This window comes from Ursus americanus, chromosome 7 (assembly GCF_024610735.1).
Source record: "Ursus americanus isolate L20-20 chromosome 7, mUrsAme1.1.p, whole genome shotgun sequence".
Classification (NCBI taxonomy): domain Eukaryota; kingdom Metazoa; phylum Chordata; class Mammalia; order Carnivora; family Ursidae; genus Ursus; species Ursus americanus.
In genome coordinates, this window is record NC_142133.1 from 1,593,676 (window position 1) to 1,617,936 (window position 24,261).

General features: G+C 46.5%; 1 protein-coding gene across 2 annotated transcripts in view; it reads right to left on the reverse strand.

Moving 5' to 3' along the window:
- SH3RF3 (SH3 domain containing ring finger 3) overlaps window positions 1-24,261 on the reverse strand; it is a 385,024-nt gene that overhangs the window by 40,479 nt on the left and 320,284 nt on the right. The window contains exons 8-9 of one of the 2 annotated variants that reach the window (XM_045771845.2): window positions 21,297-21,631; window positions 1,060-21,191 (exon numbers count right to left, since the gene is read on the reverse strand). In XM_045771845.2, coding sequence (XP_045627801.1) covers window positions 21,153-21,191; window positions 21,297-21,631 — 374 coding nt within the window. In that variant the 3' untranslated portion in view covers window positions 1,060-21,152. Of the gene's footprint in view, window positions 1-1,059; window positions 21,192-21,296; window positions 21,632-24,261 lie in introns of those variants that run through there. The other variant, XM_045771844.2, reaches the window with a different exon arrangement.

Sequence of the window (24,261 nt, forward strand, 5' to 3'; positions counted from 1 at the left end):
ATACACAAAGATAAACTCCAAATCGATGAAAGACCTCGATGTGAGACAGGAATCCATCAAAATCCTAGAGGAGAACATAGGCAGCAACCTCTACGACATTGGCCACAGGAACCTTTTTCATGACACATCTCCAAAGGCAAGAGAAACAAAAGATAAAATGAACTTGTGGGCCTTCGTCAAGATAAAAAGCTTCTGCACAGCCAAGGAAACAGTCAAAAAAACTAAGAGGCAGCCCACGGAATGGGAGAATAGATTTGCAAATGATGCTACAGATAAAAGACTAGTATCCAAGATCTACAAAGAACTTCTCAAACTCAATACATGAGAAACAAATAAACAAATCATAAATGGGCAGAAGATATGAACACTTTTCCAATGATGACATACAAATGGCTAACAGACACATGAAAAAATGTTCAAAATCATTAGCCATCAGGGAAATTCAAATCAAAACCACACTAAGATACCACCTTACGCCAGTTAGAATGGCAAAAATTGACAAGGCAAGAAACAACAATTGCTGCAGAGGATGTGGAGAAAGGGGATCCCTCCTACATTGTTGGTGGGAATGCAAGTTGGTACAGCCACTCTGGAAAACAGTGTGGAGGTCCCTTAAAAAGTTAAAAATTGAGCTACCCTATGACCCAGCCATTGCACTACTGGGTATTTACCCCAAAGATACAGACGTAGTGAAGAGAAGGGCCATATGCACCCCAATGTTCATAGCAGCATTGTCCACAATAGCTAAATCGTGGAAGGAGCTGAGATGCCCTTCAACAGATGACTGGATTAAGAAGTTGTGGTCCATATATACAATGGAATATTACTCAGCTATCAGAAAGAACGAGTTCTCAACATTTGTTGCAACATGGACAGCACTGGAGGAGATAATGCTAAGTGAAATAAGTCAAGCAGAGAAAGACAATTATCATATGATTTCTCTCATCTATGGAACATAAGAACTAGGAAGATCGGTAGGGGAAGAAAGGGATAAAGAAAGGGGGGGTAATCAGAAGGGAGAATGAAGCATGAGAGACTATGGACTATGAGAAACAAACTGAGGGCTATAGAGGGGAGGAGGGTGGGGGAATGGGATAGGCCGGTGATGGGTAGTAAGGAGGGCACGTATAGCATGGTGCACTGGGTGTTATACACAACTAATGAATCATCGAACTTTACATCAGAAACCAGGGATGTACTCTATGGTGATTAACATAATATAATAAAAAAAATTAAAAAAATAAATAAATGAAAATAAAAAAATAAAAACAAAAAACAAAAAACCCCGAAAATACATAAAGAACTCTTAAAAATCTACAGTAAGAAAACAAGTAACCTGGTTAAAAAGTGGGCAAAGGATCCAACCATCTCACGGAAGAAAATATACAGAAGGCAAATAAATATATGAAGAGACGCTCAACATCCTATGTCATCATGGAACTGCAAGTGACAATGAGCTACCACCACACAGCTACTAGAACGTTGAGGATCCAAACACTGATAACACAAGATGCTGGTGAGGATCTGGAGCAACGGAAGCTCTCATTCATGGCTTGGTGGGAATGCAAAATGGCACAGCCCACTTTGTCTGTTTTGTTTTGTTTATTTTTTAAAAATTTATTGTTTTTACTTTTAATTCCAGTAGAGTTGACATAGTGTTATATTAGTTTCAGGTGTACAGTATAGTAATTCAATAATTCTATACATTACTCAGTGCATTATTTATAATAGCCAAATTATGGAAGCAGTCAACTGTCCATCAGTGGATGAATGGATAAAGAAAAGGTGGTATATACATACACCTACAATGGCACAGCCACTTTGAAAGGCAGTTTTGACAGTTTAGAAAACTAAACATGTTCTTACCATATGATCCAGCAATCACACCCTTTGGTAGTTACACAAATGAGCTGAAACTTATGTCCACACAAAACCTGCACATGTTGATTATAGCAGCTTCGTTTGTAATGGCCAAAACTTGGACGCAACCAAGAATCCCTTGGTAGGTGAATGGAGAAACTGTGGTACCACCATACAATGAAATATTATTCTAAAATGAGCTATCAAGCCAAGGAAAGACACCGAGGAAACTTAAAGTATATTACTAAGTGGAAGAAGCCAGTCTGAAAGGTTATACAGTATATGATTCCAACTAGATGACATTCTGAAAAAAGGCAAAACCATGGAGACTGTAGAGCAATCAGTGGTTGCCATGGGTTGGGGGGAGAAGGGATGAGTAGGTGGAGCACAGAAGATTTTCAGGACAGCGAACCTACTCTGTAGGATATTATCATGGTGGATATATGTCCATACATTTGTTCAAACCCAAAGAATGTACAACACCAAGAGTGAACCTTAGTGGAAACTATGGACTTTGGGTGATTATGATGTGTCCATGTAGGTTCATCAGGAGAGGGATGCTGATAACTGAGGAGGCTGTGCATGTGTAAGGGTGGGGGTACATGTGAAATCTTTGTACCTCCTGTTCGATTTTGCTGTGAGCCTAAAACTGTTGTAAAAAATAAACTCTGTTTAAAATTCATCTTTCAGAGGCTGACTTACAATATCAGAGGGCTACTTTAGAAGAGAAAATGGGACAGTGAGGTGGCAGAACCACACCAGTGGGTCTACTCCCCAGGATGTGTATTTACCTGTGTGAGTGCGTGCATGTGTGTATGTATGTGCATGGAGGTGCATGTGTGTGTGTGAGTGTGTGCATGTGTGTATGTGCACGTGACACAGGTATGTACATGTAGGTATGCATGCATGTACATATTTATATGCATGTGATTGTGTGTACGCACGTGCATATATTTGTGTGCATATTTATATGTACAAAAGTGTGTGGACTCTAGGTTGTGACTCAACAAGAAGATGGGGTTTTTAGCAACAGGTCAGTTGAGAAATACAATGGGCTTCTGTGCTCTATAGTAAGTTCCCTGTCCCTCAAGGCCTCTTACCAGAACCTGAGTGATCCCTCTTTAGAAACGTTGCAGACAGGACTGCTGGGTTGGTGGGGGCGGGTCGGTCCATTTAGCTCAGTGACATCGAAGCTCCCTTCTAGAGCTAAGTCTGTGAACCTGGGGCACTCCTGCATGAGGGTCTGTGGCATCTTCTCTTAGTGACCTCTTGCCAGGAGCACTTTCTACAGGTGCCTTTTCCTGAGAGAAGACTCTGAGTGTTCACTTCCTGCCTTCTGTACATTCACCTCCAGCTTGGAGAATCCTGAAAGCCCAGCTCAGGGAATCAGAGAGTGCTGAGGGAGTGCAGGGTCCCCACCTGGGGAACAAGAAGCCGTCGAGGCTGAGAAATGGACAATTTCCTTGCATTTCTCAAGTAACCCTTTGGGCATCCCTCTTAATATTTTCCTAATATAATTATCCGAAGCCATGTCTCTCTGAGGTATTGAGGGGTTTAAACAGCTTGATTGCCGTGGAAACAAAACGTAACACCCTCCTTTTCTGGAAGCCCTGGAAAATTTATGGCTTCCTCCCCATTGCTTAAGTACTGATTTGTTACCAACTTGCACAATAATCAGAAATTTGAAGTGATTTATATCCCATCCCCCAACAGTATGCATTTTACTTTACTTGTAACTTCACATAGTAAGTTTAAACCCTCGTTCCCAAATCCTTCAGTGATGGCTTTGTGTAGGGCTATAAATAAGAACTAGCTGTTATCATCATATTCACTGTGAAATCTTGGAAAATAAAGCACAAGCCTTGGCCACATCTCTCACACTCTTATTTAAGTAATACTACCCTTAGAAATTTTTAGTAATGGTTCACCTAATCAATTAATAGTTTTTCACTGATATTAACCATTATGGTTACTCTTAGGTGTCAACTTGGCTAGGCTCTAGTAGCCATTTGTTAGGCCAGATGCTAGCACAGTGCTGCTGTGAAGGTATTTGTGGGTGTGGTTAACATGTACAATCATTTGACTTTAGTGAAGGAGGTTACCCTCCACGATGCAGGTGGGCCTCATCCATTCAGTTGAAGGATTTCAAGAGCAAAAATGGAGGTTCCTAGGGAAGAAGACATTGTGCCTCAAGGCTGCGGCATCAACTCTATCTGAGCATCCAGCCTGCAGGTCTACTCAAAAGACTGCAGCCATGCCAGCCCCCACAACCACATGAGCCAATTCCTTTGGTTCTGTTTCTCTGGTGAACTCTGAATAACACAGATTTTGGTAGAAGACTGGTACTAGAGGAACAGAATCTTTAAATATGAGTTTTCTGGGTTAGTTCTGTGTTTTTTGGAATTGGTTCTTTAAGTTGACAGATTTGACTATGTGACTGTGACTGTGACTCTGACTCTATTTTCAGTGGTAAAGAGGATAGTGATCGTTCATGGTATGATGTGTCCACAGAGATCACCATCAGACACTCCTGATCAAATACTTGTAGAGGCAAGGTTCTGGGTGATCACGTGTGTGATACCTTAGAACATTTCTGTCAAACTTATGAGTAAAATGAGATTGGCCAGTTGCTCTTAACTGTGATGGACAAATGATGAGTTTGGGATTTCAAATTCCCAGCTCAAACAACAGATAAATAACCTGAAAGTTTCTAAGTCGCCCTGAAAGAAACCCTTATTCTCTGTAGCCCCAGAGCTGAGACTTCTGACCATTAAATTCAGAAGTTCTTCCTGTGAGAAGCTGAATTACCATGCAGATTGAATGCCCAAGCTCATAGTAGGTCCATGGTTGCAGTGAGGGTGTTGAATGGAAAGGAATGGGATCCTGGAAATCCGGGAACATATGGTTCAATTCTGATGAGGCTTGGGACACTGACCCCTAAATTTTGCCAAGTCTTCTTTGCCAGTAGAAGCAGCCCATCCAGTCCTGCCTGAGGAGGTGAACCCTCCATTGATGGAGGTGCCCACTATAGCCTCCCCTCAGGTAGTTGCCTTGTAAGACACTGTTGATCCTCAGGACCCACCTCTACTACCTCTCTTTCCTTCTGGACCTAGAACTAGACTTAAATCTGAGTGGGCCGCAAAGGGTGAGGTGCAAAGTGTGACCCATGAGGAAGTGTGCCACACTCTGACAGAAGTACATGACTTTTCCAACTTTTCCAGAAAAAAAATCTGGGGAATATGCATGGAAATGGATATTAAGAGTGTAGGATAACGGTGAAAGAAACAAAGTTAGAGTTGCATTTATTCATTTGGGCCAATGAACAGAGATTCTGGATTTAATGCTGTGGCTCACAGGATTGGAAAGGGCTCTAACTGCATGGTTGGTTGGCTGGCTAAAACACGGACCAAAAGATGGCAAACAGTAAATTAGTTTGAAATGCCACCTGCCTTGATAGAACTGTAGAGAAATGTACCCAAAAGCTTTGGGAGATTGGAGTATTGAGTGGATTTGTCACGGAAGACCTGCTCACCCATCCCAGGATGACACACCTCTCATGCCCACTGTGAGAAACATACTTGTGAGAAGAGCTTCAGAATCCTTGAAGCCCTCTGTGGTCATGCTTCCACACTGACCGAACCTTAGAGTAAGAAGTGTGGTGCAGAATTAGGAAGCCTGAATGCAATGGGAGGAGGTGGATCCTGAGCCGGCAGGAGCCAAGTGGAGGCACTTAATTGCCAAAACCAAGATGGTCATGGTTGCCCTGATGGATGGCTGTCAGACCTGCGGCATTCAGTAGTGGGTCAGGGCATCCCTAGCAGAGGAACAGTGGGGCATTCTACTAAATCCTGACTTGATCTGTAAGCAGAAGAGTTCTAGGTCTAGTGAACAGAAGTCTAAGTAGGGTCATGACTTCTCTATCAATTCTCAGACTGAGTTTAGAGACCCAGAACCCCTCTAATGAAGGGCAAGTGGGGTCCTCTTGAGGAAGGACCCTAGTACATTGCCAACAATTTATACTGTGGGTCTTTCTCCCAGCTCTCCCCAAAAGGACCTTTTTACCAGGCTAACTGTGCAGTGGGGAGAAAGACATAGTCAGACCTGTCAGGAGCTTCTGGATGTTGTCCCTGAACTGACACTGTCTCCAGGAGACCCCAAATATCACCATGTCCTCCAGTCAGAGTGGGGGCTTAGGGAGGTCAGGTGACTTACAGAGTTTTAGCTCGTCTGTCTCACAGGGGGTCCAGTGGGTCCTCAAACCCATCCTGTGGTTATTTCCCCAGCTCTGGAATGCACAACAGGAATACACATACTTGGCAGCTGGCAGAATCCAGCCTCACATTTGTTCCCTGACCTGCGGAATGAGGGCTATTATGGTGGGAAAGGCCAAGTGGAAGCCACTAGAACTGCCTCTACCCAGTAAAATAGTAATCCTACAGCAATACCACAGTCCTGGAGACAATGCAGAGATTAATGCTACCATCAAGGACTAGAAGGATGCAGAGGTGGTGATTCCCACCACATCCTCAGTCAACTTTCCTATTTGCCTTGAGCTAATGACAGCAGGAGTTTGCAGAATGATGGTGGATTACTATAAGTTTAGCCAGGTATTAACTCTAATTGCAGCTGCTGTGCCAGATGCGGTTTCCTTGCTTGAGCAAATTAACACATAGTCTGGTACTGGTATGTGGCTATTGACCATGCAAATGTTTTTTTCTCCATACCCGTTCATAAAGGCTAGCAGAGCATTTGCTTTCAGTGAGCAAGGCTGGCAATACACCTTCACTACCCTACTTCTGAGGTAAATCAGCTCTCCAGACCTATGTCATAATTTAGTCCACAGGGACCTTGATCACCTTTCCCTTTCACAAGACACCACACTGATCAATTACACAGGTGATACTATGCTAACTGGAACTACAGAGCACTAGGCTTACTGGATACTAGACTTACCGGCAAAACATTTGCACATCAGAGGGTGTGAAATAAATCCAACAAAAATTCAGTGGCCTTCTACCTCAGTGAAATTTCTAGGGGTTCAGTGGTGCAGGGCATGTTGAGAAATCCCTTCTATGTTCAAGGATAAGTTGTTGCATCTGGCCCCTCCCACAATGAAAAAAGAAGCGCAATGCCTAGTGCGCCTCTCCGGATTTGTAGGTAATATATTCCCCATTTGGGTGTGCTTTCCAGCCCATTTACTGAGTAAGCTGACAGAACTGCTAGTTCTGAGTGGGGCCCAGATGATAGAAGGCTCAGACAAGTCTGAGTGGGGTACAGACAAGAGAAGGCTCTGCAAGAGGTCCAGGCTGCTGTGCAAGGAGGTGTCAAGGAGGTCTGGGAATGTGGTAAATGGACAGACCTCAATGAATGGGCAAAAAATGTGAAATAAATTTGTGTCCTCCATGAATGGTCACTAAAGGCTGCCCTCAGCAGAGGAGGATTTTAATGACTCATTCTGTGGATACCAGCCATCCTCTTTCCCCAGCCAGTCCTGACAAGTGGCTATTGTTATAGGGTAGAGGTCATGCATGGCTTCTGTATCGTGGACTTCCGCTCACCAAGGACAACTTGGTTATAGGAGTGCTCATTCTGCCAGCAGCAGAGATCAACACTGAGCCCCCAGTACGGCACCATTCTCTGGGGTGAGCAGCCAGCTACCTGGCGGCAGGTTGATAACATTGGCCTGCTTCCATCATGGAATGTGCAACGTTTTGTTCCCACTGAAATAGACACTGAATATGGATTTGCCTTCCCTGCATGCAATGCTTCTGCCAAAACTACTATCTGGGGACTTACAGAATACCTTATCGATCATTGTTGTTTCTACACAGCATTGCTTCTGATCAAGGATCTTACGTCACAGCAAAAGTATGGCAACAGGCCCATGCTTGGGGAGTTCACTGATCTTACCATGTTCCTTACTATCCTAAAGCAGCTGGCTTGCCAGAATGGTCTTCTGGAGATCCAGTTACAATACCAGCTGGGTGGCAACACCTTGCAGGGTTGGGGGCAAAGTTCTCCAGGAGGCTGTATGTGCTCCAAACCCACACTCGATTTATGGTGTGGTTTCTCCCATAGCCAAGATTCACGTGCCCGGGAATCAAGGTGTGGAAGTGGGAATGGCACCATGTGCTGTCACACCCAGAGACCCACTAGCAAAATTTTTTATTCCTGTCCCCATAAGCTTTCTGCTCTGCTGGCCTGGAGATCTTAGTTTCAAAGGTAGGAGACACAACAGCAATTCTATTGAACTGCAAGTTAAGACTGCCACCCAACCATTTTGGATTGCTCATGACTGAATAAGCAGGCAAAGAAAGGAGTTACTTTGCTGGCTGGAGTGACTGATCCTGAGTGTAACTATTTCAGTCAGAAGTTGCATTTAGTTTAGGGGAAATTGGGCTGTACTCCACAATGGAGGTGAGGAAGAGTCTAGAACATGGCATGTCCCTTAGGGTATCTCTTACTACTACCATGCCCTGTGATGAAGGTCAGTGGAAAGCTACAACAATCCGATTCAGTCAGTACTGCTAGCAGCCCAAACCTTCAGGAATGAATGTTTGGGTTACCCTACTGGGTAAAGAAACACAGCTCGCTGAGGTGCTTGCTGAAGGCAAAGAGAATGTGGAGTGGGTAGTGGAAGAATGAATACCAGTTATGACCAGTTACAGAAACAAGGATTATAATTGATTTTGTTATGAATATGTTTGCATGTGTGTGTGTGTAAAATCTCTTTTTCTTCCCTCTCTTATCCCCTTATCATGTAACATAAGTTGCACTGACTTCATATTATAGGACTTAAATATTTTTGACTTTACATCACAGTATTTAAGTTATGGTATATCAAGGAGAAGAGTGAACATTGCCTAAGGAATTTTATCCTCTTCTGGGGAAAGGGTTAGTACATTTTCAGTTGTACATAGCATAGCTGTATTGTATTATGCAGAAACATGACTTCATTGTTGCCTTTACTTGGAGACCAAGTATGGTTTACAGAGATGGCTCCTAGTGCCAACTTGACAAAGATTAAATTGTAATGGTTAGTTCTATGTGTCAACTTCGTTGGTTATGGTGTTGCGTTTAGTGAAGCACTAGTCTGGATGTTGCTGTGAAAGTATGTAGTAGACATGATTAACTTCTATAGTGAGTTGGCTTTAAATAAAGATTAGTTAGAGTATGTGCCCGGCTATGTGGGTGGGCTTCATGTAATCAGTTGAAGGCCTAAGAGCAATCTGAGGTTTCCTGGGGAAGAAAAATTTCTGCGTCAAGACTACAACATCAACGCTTGCCTGAGTTTTCAGCCTGCTGGCCTTCCTCACAGATGGGCTTGCCAGCCTCCACATTCATCATGGGAGCCAATTCCTAAAATAAATATTTATATCTATATTTTGTATTGGTTCTGTTCCTCTGGAGGGTTCTAACTGACACAACCAATAATTAAATTTTTAATAGCAGAAGATATTATTCCTATTTTAATATTAAGGAAACTGAAATCTAAATGCTTTGTCCAAGGTTATACAAAGTAAGGAGAGAACCAAGAATCAGAAGGAAGTTGATGTAAGCCAGTAATCTAGTCATTACTGCTGGTTTGTACAAAGAGATTAGAAAGCAATAATGTTTTCATTAAATCGACCCATTAGTTCTACTTGAGATGGACAGAAAGAGTGTGAATCCTCTAAAAAGATATACCTATTCTCCTAAATCTATTTCAAAATATAGAAACAGAAGGAAAACTACCAAACTCATTCTATGAGGCCAGTATTACCTTGATCCCCAAACCAGGCAAAGACCACAACAAAAAGGAGAATTACAGACCAATACCCTGATGAATATGGATGCCAAAATTCTCAACAAGATCCTAGCTAATAGGATCCAATAGTACATTAAAAGGATTATCCATCATGACCAAGTGGGATTCATCCCTGGGATGCAAGGGTGGTTCAACATTTGGAAATTGATCAGTGTGATAGATCATATCAACAAGAAAAGAGTCAAGAACCATATGATTCTCTCAATTGATGCAGAAAAAGCATTTGACAAAATACAGCATCCTTTCCTGATTAAAACCCTTCAGAGTGTAGGGATAGAGGGTACATTCCTCAATTTCATAAAAACCATCTATGAAAAGCCTATGGCGAATATCATTCTCAATGGGGAAAAGCTGAAAGCCTTTCCCTTAAGATCAGGAACACGACAAGGATGTCCACTCTTGCCACTATTATTCAACATAGTACTAGATGTCCTTGAACAGCAATCAGACAACAAAAAGGGATAAAAGGTATCCTAATCGGCAAAGAAGAAGTCAAACTGTCTCTCTTCACAGATGACATGATACTCTATATGGAAAACCCAAAAGACTCCACCCCCAAACTATTAGAACTTATAGAGCAATTCAGTGACGTGGCGGGATACAAAATCAATGCTCAGAAATCAGTTGCATTTCTATACACGAATAATGAGACTGAAGAAAGAGAAATTAGGGAATCGATTCCATTTACAATAACACCAAAAATCATACGATATCTCAGAATTAACTTAACCAGCGAGGTAAAGGATCTATATTCTAGAAACTACAGATCACTCTTGAAAGACATTGAAGAAGACACAAAAAGATGGAAAAATATTCCATCCTCATGGATCAGAAGAATAAACATAGTTAAAATGTCTATGCTACCCAGAGCAATCTACACTTTCAGTGCCATCCCGATCAAAATACCAATGACATACCTTCTGCCCATTTTTTGATTTGTTTATTTGTTTCTCATGTATTGAGTTTGAGAAGTTCTTTGTAGATCTTGGATACCAGTCTTTTATCTGTAGTGTCATTTGCAAATATTGTCTCCCATTCCGTGGGCTGCCTCTTAGTTTTTTTGACTGTTTCCTTGGCTGTGCAGAAGATTTTTATCTTGATGAAGTCCCACAAGTTCATTTTTTCTTTTGTTTCTCTTGTTTTTGGAGATGTGTCATGTGGCCGATGTCAAAGAGGTTACAGCCTATGTTTCTCTAGGATTTTGATGGATTCCTGTCTCACATCGAGGTCTTTCATCGATTTGGAGTTTATCTTTGTGTATGGTGTGAGAGAGTGGTCACGTTTCATTCTTTTGCATGTAGCTGTCCGATTTTCCCAGCACCATTAATTGAAGAGACTGTCTTTTTTCCACTGGATGTTCTTTCCTGCTTTGTCAAAGATTCGTTGCCCAAAGAGCCAAGGGTCCATTTCTGGGTTCTCTATTCTGTTCCATTGGTCTATGTGTCTGTTTTTGTGCCAGTACCATGCTGTCTTTGTGATCACAGCTTTGCAGTATAGCTTGAAATCTGGCAACATAATACCCCCAGCTTTGTTTTTCCTTTTCAACAATTCCTTGGCCATTCAGGGCCTTTTCTGGTTTCACACAAATTTAAGGGCTGTTTGTTCCAGTTCTTTGAAAAATGTCATTGGTATTTTGATCTGGGTAGCATAGACATTTTAACTATATTGGACACTTTTCCAATGAAGTCATACAAATGGCTAACGGACACATGAAAAAATGTTCAAAATCATTAGCCATCAGGGAAATTCAAATCAAAACCACACTGAGATACCACCTTACACCAGTTAGAATGGCAAAAATGGACAAGACAGGAAACAACAAATGTTGGAGAGGATGTGGAGAAAGGGGATCCCTCCTACATTGTTGGTGGGAATGCAAGTTGGTACAGCCACTCTGGAAAACAGTGTGGAGGTCCCTTAAAAAGTTAAAAATTGAGCTACCCTATGATCCAGCCATTGCACTACTGGGTATTTACCCCAAAGATACAGATGTAGTGAAGAGAAGGGCCATATGCACCCCAATGTTCATAGCAGCATTGTCCACAATAGCTAAATCGTGGAAGGAACCGAGATGCCCTTCAACAGATAGCTGGATTAAGAAGATGTGGTCCATATATACAATGGAATATTACTCAGATGTCAGAAAGAACGAGTTCTCAACATTTGCTGCAACATGGACGGGATTGGAGGAGATAATGCTAAGTGAAATAAGTCAAGCAGAGGAAGACAATTATCATATGGTTTCACTCATTTATGGAACATAAGAAGTAGGAAGATCGGTAGGAGAAGAAAGGGAAGAAGAAAGGGAGGGGCAAACAGAAGGGGGAATGAACCATGAGAGACTATGGACTCTAGGAAACAAACTGAGGGCTTCAGAGGGGAGGGGGGTAGGGGATTGGGATAGGCCGGTGATGGGTATTAAGGAGAGCACATATTGCATGGAGCACTGGGTGTTATACGCAAATAATGAATCATGGAGCACTACATCAAAAACTAAGGATGTACTGTATAGTGACTAACATAACAGTAAAAAATTATTAAAAAAATAAAAAATAAAAAGATTAATGGAGTTCATTGTCATGCTATATGCAAATATATTCGTAATTTAGTAAGACATGGCCTGAAATTACTAAGCGCACAAAATATCAAGTAAACAAAAATCAGTCTACCCCATGAATGACTTCACTCCAGAGGGAAAAGATGGTATAAAGTTGCTTATCTCAATGAGCTAGTATAATGCCCTCACCCTTGCCACCACTGCCTGGGTGGTGAGCACCAAAAAAACAAAATAAAACCAATGCACACTAAACAATGACACCAGCACTCTGTTCTTTCTCGTTATGTGACCAAATGGAAGAGCGCGCACAAGTTCTCTAGAACATTAGAGATGCCCCGTGAAGCTGACACTGCCTGCCTTCTGGGAAGGACAGCCTGTTGGGTCCACTCCGCAGGTGTTACCTTCTGGTGTGGTTTATGGGTTGTGTGTAAGTTTTTCTTTTTAACTGATTCCATCAGCTGAGTTTTTCCCGAGCAGGGAAGACTAGAAAAAAGTACTTTGTCTTTATGAGCGATGTGAAGATACGTCATGAAAACGAAGGCAGTAGTAGTGATAGAATTTTGCCGAACAGAATCCAAACTTGCTGTGGGAATCAAGTGTGCTCCGCGGCTCTCGGCCACTCGCACGGCGACAGTCCACATCACCAACTTGCTATCACAGCTGTCTCTTGGTTGTCCAGGAGGGCTGGGTCATGTGTCACTAGGGGGTAAAATCCCCCGACAATCTCGACGTGTTACGGTGGGCTCTGCCCTCTGGAGAGAATCACAGAACCCTCATGTGTGATTACCAGTAATTGTAAATTCTTCTCCATTGCTACCTTATTACTATTTTAAAAATGAATTTTGATTAAATGCTTTGCAGTTGAAATGTGACTTCTGACTAAAATGGTTTTCTTGAGCTCCCATCCATTGTTTAGGCTAAATGTCAGGTACAAAACTGACACCTTAAAAAACCACATTATAGCTATGTTTCTCGGTGGACACAGGAAAACTAAACCAGAAAATGGAACCGCCAATGGCAGAGGAGATGAATAAATACCATTTTGCTAAGAGATTACACCAATCAATTCATGTTCATTTTTGAGTAGCCCACATCTCTCCATTTGGCCATGTTAAGTGTCTTTTTTCCAAAACTGCAAAATCAAATGCCCTTTTAATCTTTTATTAGGAGCCTCAGGGATATAAGTTTTATATCTGTATTTATCACCTAATTCTTATGGGATCTGGCCTTCAATTAACGATCAAATTCTTAATAATGATTTCTAGTATTTTTATTCCAAATACTAGGCTGAGCATTTGTGAGATTAACTAATTTACTCCTCCCCCAAACTCAGGGTGATAGATGCAATCGTCCTCATTTTACAGGTAAGGAAACAGGCACAGGAAGGTGAGGGAACTTGCTCCATGTCACACGGTTGGTGGATAAATAGAAGGGCCCTGATTTGCACCTGGCAGCCGTGCCCCAGACCCACCCTCTATGCTCATTAATCAATCTGTGCCTTCTTTCATCTGCACCATACCCTGAATGCTCCATGGCGGGAGACCCTGGGCTCCCATAGGAGAAGCTGGCCAACAGAGGCAGACGAGAGGGAGTTATCATCTCCTGAGCACCAAGGGGTCTGGCTGTATTCCCAGTGATGACTAGCTGCATGGCCTTGGGCAGGCCACCTGGCTACCTGGATCTCTGTGTCCACATCTGTGCCCTGAAAGGGTCCCCAGCACCCTACCAAGCAGATACCCAGAAGTGCATTGGATTGAACCTCACCTCAGAACAAAAGCTGGGGGTTTCTACAGGAGAGCTGGGAGAATGACCTGGCCCTGTGGTGCCTTCCTGGGAGAGAGTCAACTCCCGGAGAAGGTCTCCAGCTGCCTCTGAGCTCTCCTCAGACGGGGTAGGGCCGCTGTCCTGTCCTGCCTGGGGATGTGCTCTGACAGGCATGAGGAAGAGGTTCTGTCCTTGTCATCAGGGACGTGACACTCCAGCAGCACGCTCCCTTCCAAAAATAAGTTGCCTACAAAACTTCAGAATGGCTTTGTTTTGACAGCTGGGATTTGTTCGTGCTTTCAGGATGGGTTCATTTTCAGCCTAAAAATTACTCATAAGCTAAATGCCAGCTTTCCTCATCCCACAGAAGGCAGCTCAACCACAGGGAGGAGACGAGGAGGTCTGAAGTCGTTGGGGATCCTAGTGGCCCACAGCAGTAGAAAGGGACCCACTGTCCAGCCAGAGTGCCAACACCAGTGGCAAGGGTGATTAGAGCTGCCCAGCATGGGTGTTCCCGTGGGGAAGCGGGCTTCCACAGCCCACAGATGACCAGCTGACCTCCAGACTTCTTAGCAACTCATTTGTGGGGCAGACGGGGTTCCCAAAGCCCATGAAGATGTGCCACATGGGTCTGTGGGCCCAACCATGCTTCTTAAGTCACCCTCTTCTGCTGTGGCCGCACCTGAGACACAGCACTGCTCTGAGGGTCTCTGCATGTTTGGGCCTGACCTGCAAGCAAGCCAGGGGCAACTCTCCCTGCAAGAGATGGGTGTGAGGGCCAGGCGTACAGCGGAATGCAGATGTGGAGAGGTCAGCCCCAGCCCATCCCCACCTCTGAGGAATGTCATCTGACGCAGCAAGACACCCCCTCAGCCCTGGTTTGGTTGGTGGGGCTCATGCAGCTAGTGTGTGACAGTAGCAAAGTACCTGCCTGTCTCAGAATTGGAAATGCACTGGCAGCCACTGCGATGTTGGTTACAGAGCTTACAGCAGCCCCCCTTCCAGTCTGCACGCTGGAAACAGCGCAAGTAAAGGCTTGCTTACTGCAGTGAGACCAACTGGAGAGAAAATGGTTCATAAACCAGTGATTCTTCAATTTAGAAAAAACTGCCTGGTTATTCTAAACAGCTTCACCCTCAAGATTTCTTTATATTGCACATGCCTGCGTTTTCACAAAATATCATTGTAATGCTATGTACTATATGCCTGGTTATGCTCTTAAATGGGTGGGATGTAGGTAATAAAGAACAAGTTCAAAGTTCATCTGCAAACACACTTCCTGTAATGTCCCTGCTACAGGCCAGGACTAGCTGCTGCTGTTATTGGTCATTCTGTCAGGTCTGCTGCTCCTTTCAGACTGGCTCCCCAAAGCCTTAATGATAAAGGTCATGCCATCCACGTGGATTTGATCAAATGGCTCACTGCCACGTGGGCTCTGGCTACAGTTGAGCTCAGTGTGGAACCAGAAGGCAGACCCTCAGGTCACACTGCCCTCTCCTGGGCACACCCCACAGCCTCCTGCTACAGCGACCTATCACTGCAGGACACCCTCAGGTCACACTGCCCTCTCCTGGGCATACCCCACAGCCTCCTGCTACCGCGACCTATCGCTGCAAGACACCTGGAGAAGCCAAAACCACCTGAGGCCTTGGCCTCTCAGAGACTGGAGAGGCTGCTACAAGTCAGCACATCAGAGCCCAGCAGCGCTCCCAAAGGGGCTGGGAAACCAGAGTCCTTGTGCTGGCCCCACTGCTGATGCTGTGTGACCCCTGGCAAACCTCTCAACATCTCTGAGTTTCAGGAACATCATCGAAAAAGAGGAGTTTAATGAAAAGATCTTCAGAGGCTCTTTCCAGTTCCACTATTCTATTACTCTGTGGACCTGAAACTATTCATCTATACACAGAAAGTTAACTTTCTTCTGGCCTATAAAGTAAAGAATTTCTCATAAGTCATGGGAGTGTAAACTCATTGGCAACAGTTTTCCCAACTCCCTTTAGTCTACAAATATCACCGTATGCTTTCTAGAAGCAAGGCACTCTTCAGGGTCTATTGATCAGGGTTCTGAGACTTTTTGGAAATCAGGACTCAGGACAACAGCCATCATTTTCCCCCAATATACTGGCTCCTCCTGTATGCAATGCATGCTTATCTAATCTATTCTATTTCATTCTGTGCATTCTGTTCAATCTGAAAAAAGTTGGTCCAAATCCACTAAATTGGTTTGGTGACTCGCGAGTGGGACACTTCTGAACACGTGGTTTGAAAGATACTGCTGTAGCCAGTGGTCACAGAAAGGGTACGCGGACACTAAGGAGAGCATTGAAAGGAACTAAGGTACCAGTCAGAGGGGCTGTCATGGAGTGAGACAGTTACCTGAGCAGGAAGAACAGAGACAGTGAGGGGTCCAGAACTCAGGGGAGGGAAGCAGCACAGCTAACCTCCTCTGATGAGGCCTTGAATCCCACTTTCCCACCCAGCACCCAACGACTCCTAAACAATGTGCTGCTGATCTCAAGGCCCTTCTAGAGTTGCCTTGCTGCATGCAACTGCTCCTGGGCTCCTCATGCTCGCGCCACATCCTTCAGCCTAGACTGTCCTCTTACCTGTCAGGTAGAACTCCCCCAGGAAGCTTCCCTGTCCCCAGACCTGTCACATCTATCCCAGTTGCCTGCTTACCAGCCTGCCTCCCGGTCCTAGACTCAGTGTCCCTCCAGGCCGGGGCAGAATCCCCTCACTATAGACTCCCAGGGCCTGGCACTCTGTCTGGGCCACATACATGCTTCTTGTAACAAGCTTCTGCTTGGGAGAGTGAGTGGCTTCCAGCCAGACGGCCAGGGAAAGCTTCCCAGCTTCAGGAGGCCCACGATCTTCTACTTCCTTCCTCAGCATGTCACTGCTGCTGTCACTGACCGTAGCCTCTGTCTGGAGGCACAGCACTCTCTTTCCGACAACTTTCCCATGGAGTTGACCCCGAGGGAATACTGCTCTGTATCGTCTGGTGCTGAGTGTTCATGATGCCTCAGAAACAGTAAAGTCATGGATGGACATGATAGGTGGTATTTGATGGCTGTTTCAAGCACAGAAATGGATTTAAGTGCAAAGGGGTTAACTTAAATACTACAGATCATCTTAAAATTCTTCCAAGATTTTCTTTCCACTCTGTGATCTGTGAGTACCAAAAGATGACTCCAAAAGTTGTATCTAGTTCCTTCTTCAGAAACGTTAGACCCAAGTCCTTGGATGGGAAGACCTCCAATGATGCCCACCAGCTGTATCTTCTGAAGATTGTAACCTCCATGATTTCCATATTCTGGGGTCTTTCTCATGCCTTGGGGTCTTCTCTGTGCCCTGAGGTTCTCCCCATGTCCCGGGTGCCTCTATTTTTTCTAACCTGGGAGACCGGGAAGGGATCCATCTAGACTAGGGTACCCTGCAGCTATACAATATATGTCTTTCCCAGGTCTTCTTGGAGGGGGGCCCTCTTCCACGCAGGGCCACCCCCAGCAGATCTGTCCCCAAGCAGAACAGATCCCTGATCAGTCCAAATGGCTCCAGATGCTGGCAGAGTCCATAGTGCTGTCCAGAGTGCTGAGTGAACCCCTGGATCAGAAGTCCCCCATCTCAGGCCCATCCTCTGTGCACCCCTCCTGTCACCGGTGCCAGGAAGCACTCCAGTCTCTCACCGTGGGCTCCAGGGCTGAGGCACAAGAGTATACCTCTGGACTGGGCACTGCTAGCAGAAGTGGGCAGCTCTCCAGGAGGCTGGAGCTGCTGTGCACTGGCAGCTGGGCCACAGGGCAGCCCCTGCGGGAAGCCATGTGACCAGAAAGATGGGAAGGAAGAGCATCTGGGAGAGAGGCTGGAGGCTGCACACTCTGGCAGAAGCCTTGGGCCCAGAGAGGAGCTCTGGCTCAGGATCCAATCTACAAAAAGAGTCCCCACCCTGGCAGCCCTTGAGTCTCTCTGGAGGCCTCAGCCCAAAAGTGGGCCAAGTAGGGCCAATGCGCAAGCTGCCAGAGGCAGGGCTGAGAAGCCCAGTCCCCAAGGGTAGAATTACAGAGCGCCAGCCTCCCAGGATCCCCACAGCAATCAATGCACACGAGCCAGGTTTGGGGGCCTCTTTGTATCTCACATGCAGGGACGCCTGGGAATAAATCTACCTGCTCCTAGTAGAGAATCACCCCTGCCGCTTCCTTGTGGGCCAGGAGCCCCATCAGTCATGCTCTTCTCTCTTGTGCACATGCTTGGAAGGGCCTGGATCGAATTTCAGAAGAGCTCGGCCCTGTGAAAACACACAGGCACTGTGGTTTGTGTCTCCATGGACAGCAGGGTTAGGAGCTCTGCCTTTTTTGGAGGAAAATTCATTAACAGAAACAACCTGGAGAGTACTGCAAATTACCTAAAAAAATCCTTCCACTGTCATTAAACATGGGCACATCTGTGATGGGGTTACCCAGAAATAGGTTTGAAGCCAACTGCTGTGTTCTCAAAGTTGGTGAAATCTGTTCTGTTGTGGTGCTGGTGGGGGCAGGGGGGCGCAGCACAAGGGCACCGAGGTCCCCCAGCCCGGGTGCACTCTGCCGCCTTGGAGCACCCCACACAGGTTCGCGTGAACAGCTACCGTCTTGGCTCTTCTGCTAGAAATGGCTACTGCGGATGTTTTGCACTTTGCTATGAAGTAGGGGAGATTCCACTGGGAGTACAAAAGGAGAAACCATTCACAGCTGGGGTTTTCAGACCAGTGCTTTTTGTGTTTATGCTTTGAGAGGCGAGAAACGGAAACCACACATTTGGAAGGACGATCCATAGTATTTCTCCACTGGGGTTTGACGTGGACGATTGCTGCCGTACCCACAAACACATGCTCGCTTCATCCCACAAAGTCCGTTTCACTTCCTACTTGGGAGCACAGCGTGGAGAGCCCCCGGGCTGCGGGCAGTCGGTGCCCAGCTCCGAGCGTGGCCGGTACAGGCTGGCGCCGGCCCGTGCATTTCTGCTGCCAGGGTGAGGCGCACCTATCTGCTGCTTTCCTTCTGGGAGCAGGGCTTCCTTCCACGGTGACTTTCATCAAGAGGGGCCCTCTGGGTGTCCCCTGGACTCAACTCTTCCTTGCTGATGTAGGAGAACTGTTAGCACAGCGTGAACCCAGAGTGGGGACAAAATGCCTGCTCAGTGTCTAACAGGGAATGTCGAGAGCAGGCCCTGTGCCGGTTTTCCTTAGCAACACGCTTCAGAGGGCAAGATGGTGAGCAATACCTCTCTCCAGGCAGACTCCTACAAGCCTGACTCTACTGTCATGAGTCCTCCTGACGCTAGCCCTATCTCTTTGGCAAACTAGACAGAGGGAATTGTTTGGTAAAGAACCGGAAATGTTTACAGAACTGTTATCGCCCTGCCCTTTCCAAGTTCATCCCTGTTTAAGGCTTGGAGGATCTAGTCTTCCAGGAAGCATGTCCAAGTGAGAGGGTGGGCTTGCACCCCCACTTCTGCCTCCCGATGAGACCCAGGGACATCTCCTAACCAGGCTGTAAGGTGGAAGGGAGCAGCCCAAGACCTAAGGGATTTGCAAACAGACATGGACACAAACCACAGAGCAACAATTTCACTTCGTGCCTGGGACCCTGCTGGTCTCAAGGGGACTCGAGCTCTGCTGGCAGAGATCACAGCAGCAGCGGCTCTTCTGCACCCCTGAGCGTGGGAATAATATTCCTCCCGACCAGATGAGACAGCCGGTGATGAGGCCTGAGCACCGCTGATCCGGGGGCCCTGAGGAATCTGGTGTGCACAGCTCTGAGAGGCCTCTGGGCTCCTGCCAAAGCACAGGAAGTGAGCCGGTGGGCATAACCTCCAGGGCACCCAGGGCATGTGGACTGGGCAGTCAGCACTGGTTTTGGTACTGTTCCTGCAGCCACAGGAGAGGCTGTCCTTGCCTTGAATACACCATCCTGTGTTGCCGGGCTCACCCCAACACTGGCTAGCGCCTCTAATCAGAAGACTGGTTTCAGGGGCCCCTGGGTGGCTCAGTTGGTTAAGCATCTGCCTTTGGCTCAGGTCATGATCCAGGGTCCTGGGATCCAGCCCTGCATTGTGCTCCCTGCTCAGCGGAAGCCTGCTTCTCCCTTTCCCTCTGCTGCTCCCCCTGCTTGTGCGCATGCTCGCTCTCTTTCTTGCTCTCTCTCACTCTCTCTGTCAAATAAATAAAATCTTAAAAAAAAGAAAACTGGTTTTAGATAGAAAGGTTTTAAAAGGCTTTACCGGCATGTGGTAAAGCCAAGAGGGAATGAGAATAAGTTGTTCACACAGCAAGGCAATGAAGAAGGTAGCTCCCAGCTGGAGATGTGTGTCCGCACTGTCCAGGACAGCGGTGGGCAGTGCAGTGGCCGTGAGCACTGCAGATGGCTCCCTGGGTTTTAAAGACTAAATGTGAGAAACGGTAAAACACCTCATCAACATTTTTCTTATACAGAGTACCTGTTGAAATGATAATATTTTTAGATATTGGGTTTAATAGATTCCACCATTAAAATGAATTTCACCTTTTAATTTTATTTTTAAAATTATTTGAACACATTTTAATAAATGTGGCTACTAGAAGATTTAAAATTAGATAGGTAGCATGAATTATAGTTTTAATGGGCAGCACTGATTTAGAAATCTTGACTCTCTTCCTGGCTAATCCAGTGTCTAGCTGGACAGTAATAGAGGCAAGCTCATTGGACTCAGATTTCTTTCGTGAAATAAGCCCAATTACCTTCACAAGTTAAAAGAATAGATGAAAATGCTATCTACATCAACTATCAGACCAGCATTCCCCTCTTGTTTCTCCTCAGAAAACAGGCCTGTCCCACACGGTTGAACAGGTTGTAGACTGCACAAGGATGACACATTGAAGGGAAGGGAAGCTGTTCACACTGTACATAAGTAGATTTGTGTATTTATTGATATAATATCCTGGTACCTGGCGATAAGTATCTTGCTCTAACAAAACGAGTATATTACAGTGATTTTCCAACAGACAGAATTAAAGCATTCTGAAGAAGCAATACTTTTCTCTGACTTGTGTAAAAGCTATAGCTGGGGTGGGGTCAGCCCTACCGGAACGTAAGGCCCGCCTGAATTCCACTCCAAGGACGGCTGCTTTGCTGGTTTGGCCTCCGTCTGTCATAGGCCTGATGCATCCAAGGGCAAGAACTTGGTGCCCTAATTCAAACCTTAATTTTACAAAAAGTCTTTGATGTCTCGTGCCAAAGAGTTACAATAACCAGCTGGGCCACGGCCAGGGCTCGCCCAGGATGGGCCACTTACCTTTTCATTTTTCTTCTCATCTGGTTTGCATCCAGTGTTGGTGGGGCTGGACGATGACAGGCCACTGACGGGCCCCCCTCCGGCCTCCCCGTTGAGGTTGGCGGCACTGACGTTGGGAGGTGTGACGGCAGACGCTGCGGATGTAAGCGGGATGGCTGGTCGGGGGCACTGGGCCCCGATGACCGTCTGCACGGGGGGCTGGTGCACGTGCTGTGGGGACACCACCGAGTGGGGCCTGAGGCTGGCGGTGGGCAGGCGGGATGGGGAGTTCTGGGTGCGCAGGGGCGACACAGTGGCCGTTGGTCGGTCCTGGGCCTGGGCTGATGAGTGCGCAGCTGGAGAATGGGGTTGGAGAGAGAGTGGGGTCACAAGGTTAGTTTGCCACTGCAATGCCATAGCCACAGACTCTTTCCTCGGGCTCCTCCTCCCGGGGCTCACAGACTCTCTGCGGTCCTTCCACACCCAGCCACCTCCACAGGGAGAGAGACTGAGGCCAGGTGACCTGGAAACACATCCCATCTCCCCAAAGCCCTGTCACAGCACAAAACAGCCCGCCCTCAGGGGGAGAGAAAATGTCTTTTCCAAGGTCGCCACGAGCGTGGGCATGTTCCAAGTTTACCACGAAGCCTTCTAACTGGCTTCCTCTGCCGCGATGAACTAAGACACTCCCAAGTTCTTCTACAATGCCCTTGTGAAAACGCTCATTAAAGTAAAGCCTGTGACAGAACCCTGAAGGGGCCTCACGATGCCCCGGAATGATCAGACACCACTCCATGTACGGTGATCACTGCCGGCAGCTTGACTCTGGTTGGTCTCGACCCCAGAACTGCAACCCGGTCCTTTGTGCACACTTGGTGTTGGAGCGGTCGCGCTGGGGCCGAGCACGTGCAGCAGCTCTATAGCTGTGACAGTCACAGGAGGAAGGCGAGCCGTCACCCCGCTCCCTGCGATCTGCCTGCGGCTGTTGCCTTGCTCGCACACCGAAGCAACCGTTTCCGGAGTTCAGAACAGGGACTTCACAATGACCAACGTGCCCCCCCGCTGCCAGCAGAAATGCCTCCTGAGGATGGTAAGGGTCTGAAGGCCTAAGGTTTGTAAAAAATCCACCATTTGAAAACATAAAGTTCTTTCTCAACACAGCACTGAATTAAAATGAATGTTGCTGCAGCTTATGTTAGTGATTTTGAAGAACTGCCTCCTTACTCCTCACAGAAGAAACACACAGGGGGACACAGTGAGCCACACCAGAGGAACAGTGACTTGTGGCCTGGACTGGTGACCCAAAGGGAGACACAGGTTGTGGCAGCCCACGTCACTTTATGCCATGTGTCCCATGCAACATCGGGCAACTCAGATTACATCATTTTTGCACTGTCACCCAGAGAAAAATTACACCTCCTTATTTCCTACCACCAGAATTTGTGGCATTTGTGGCTTTGCAACATGAAAAAAATACATGTGATAAAACAAAACAATATTCTCAGCCCTCAAATACGCCTTGAATAGATAATGTACTCATAAATCCTCACAGCGTTTCCCTGGGAAGTAACGCGGTGCGACAAACTAGAGCCCCCTCACATGCAAGTCAGGCCTCTTCCCTCTGACAGCGCTGCGTGGGAAGAGCTGGTGAGATCTAATTATGTGATCCCAGGTGCTCCGGAACTCAGGGACTCTCACTGTGGCCTTGGTTTCTAGGAGGTGAAATAAATAAAGGCTGATTTATGGTTTTAAAAGTATTCAGCGTTTGGGGTGGGTTTTGAATCCTCACTCAACATGCTCCCACATTTCAAAAGACCAGGTTAGGCAACTGTGCAGATCGATGAAGCCACTGGGGTCACTCAATCAGCCCGAGGTAACCCATGACTTGGACAGTGCTCCTGAGGCCATTTGTCTGCCTCTCCCCAGCTGTCTGAACTCTCCTTCACCCCAGCCCCCCGGCCCTGGAACGAGAAGTGGCAGCTGGGCCAGGCAAGAGCAATCACTCGGGCTGCAGAGCCTGTAGGGGCTGCTCCAGATTCTTCCGCCCAGTCCCACACCGCTCCCCTCTACCTCTGGCTGGCTTCCACATGCCTGCCACATCACCCTGCCAAACCCAATGCAAAAGAGGAGAGGGTGTTCCAGAAAGTTCTAACCTGCCTGCCAGGCAATCTCTTTGACATCCTCCCCTGTTCTCTCCCTTGTTCCTCCCCTCAGCCATTCCAGCGTCCTGGCTGTTCCCCCAACATAGGTTCTGTCTCACCTCAGAGACCATTGCACAGAATACTCTTTCCCAGAGAGTCGCACATCCCCGAGCCTGCTTCGGTCACCTCAGACACTGCCCTCCCAGAGAGCCCCGTTTTGGTAAACCCACTGAACACTGCAGGCTGCCGCTCTGCAGTCCCAGCCCCTCTTGCCCTGCTTCAGTTTCCTTTCCCTCCCACGGCACTCTCTGCTCTTAACGGTCTGTATGGTACACCCTCTCCACTGTGTGCTGACTGTGCACTGGCCGTCTCCCCCACTACAAGGTGAGCTCCATGAGGGAGCTCCATTTGCCGTGTAGTTCACGAGTATATTCCAAACAGCTGGACTGGTGTGTGTGCAGCATGCAGCAGGTGCTTGATAAATTTCTTGAATGAATGAACAAGTCTTTGAGAAAAGAGAACCTCAATTAAAACATCTCTTCAGATTTTACAGAATTGAACCAATGGAGAAGATAAAAATCCTCTCTGAGAAAGAGGAGCATGACCCATTACACCTGCTGGTAGAAGAATGTGGGATCCCACTGATCCTCAGTAGGATTTATCCTCAGGTTCACCCACCCTGTGCCATCCCACCTCAGACTGACCTAGATTGCCATCACTCTAGTCATAGAGTTAGCAATGCCAAAGCAACCTGCCTGACAGAGGCAGGCAGTTTGAGAAGGTGCTCTTACTCCATAGTCTCTGCTCCCCTTTGCCTCTCCTCTATACATTTTGGCATGCTCCAG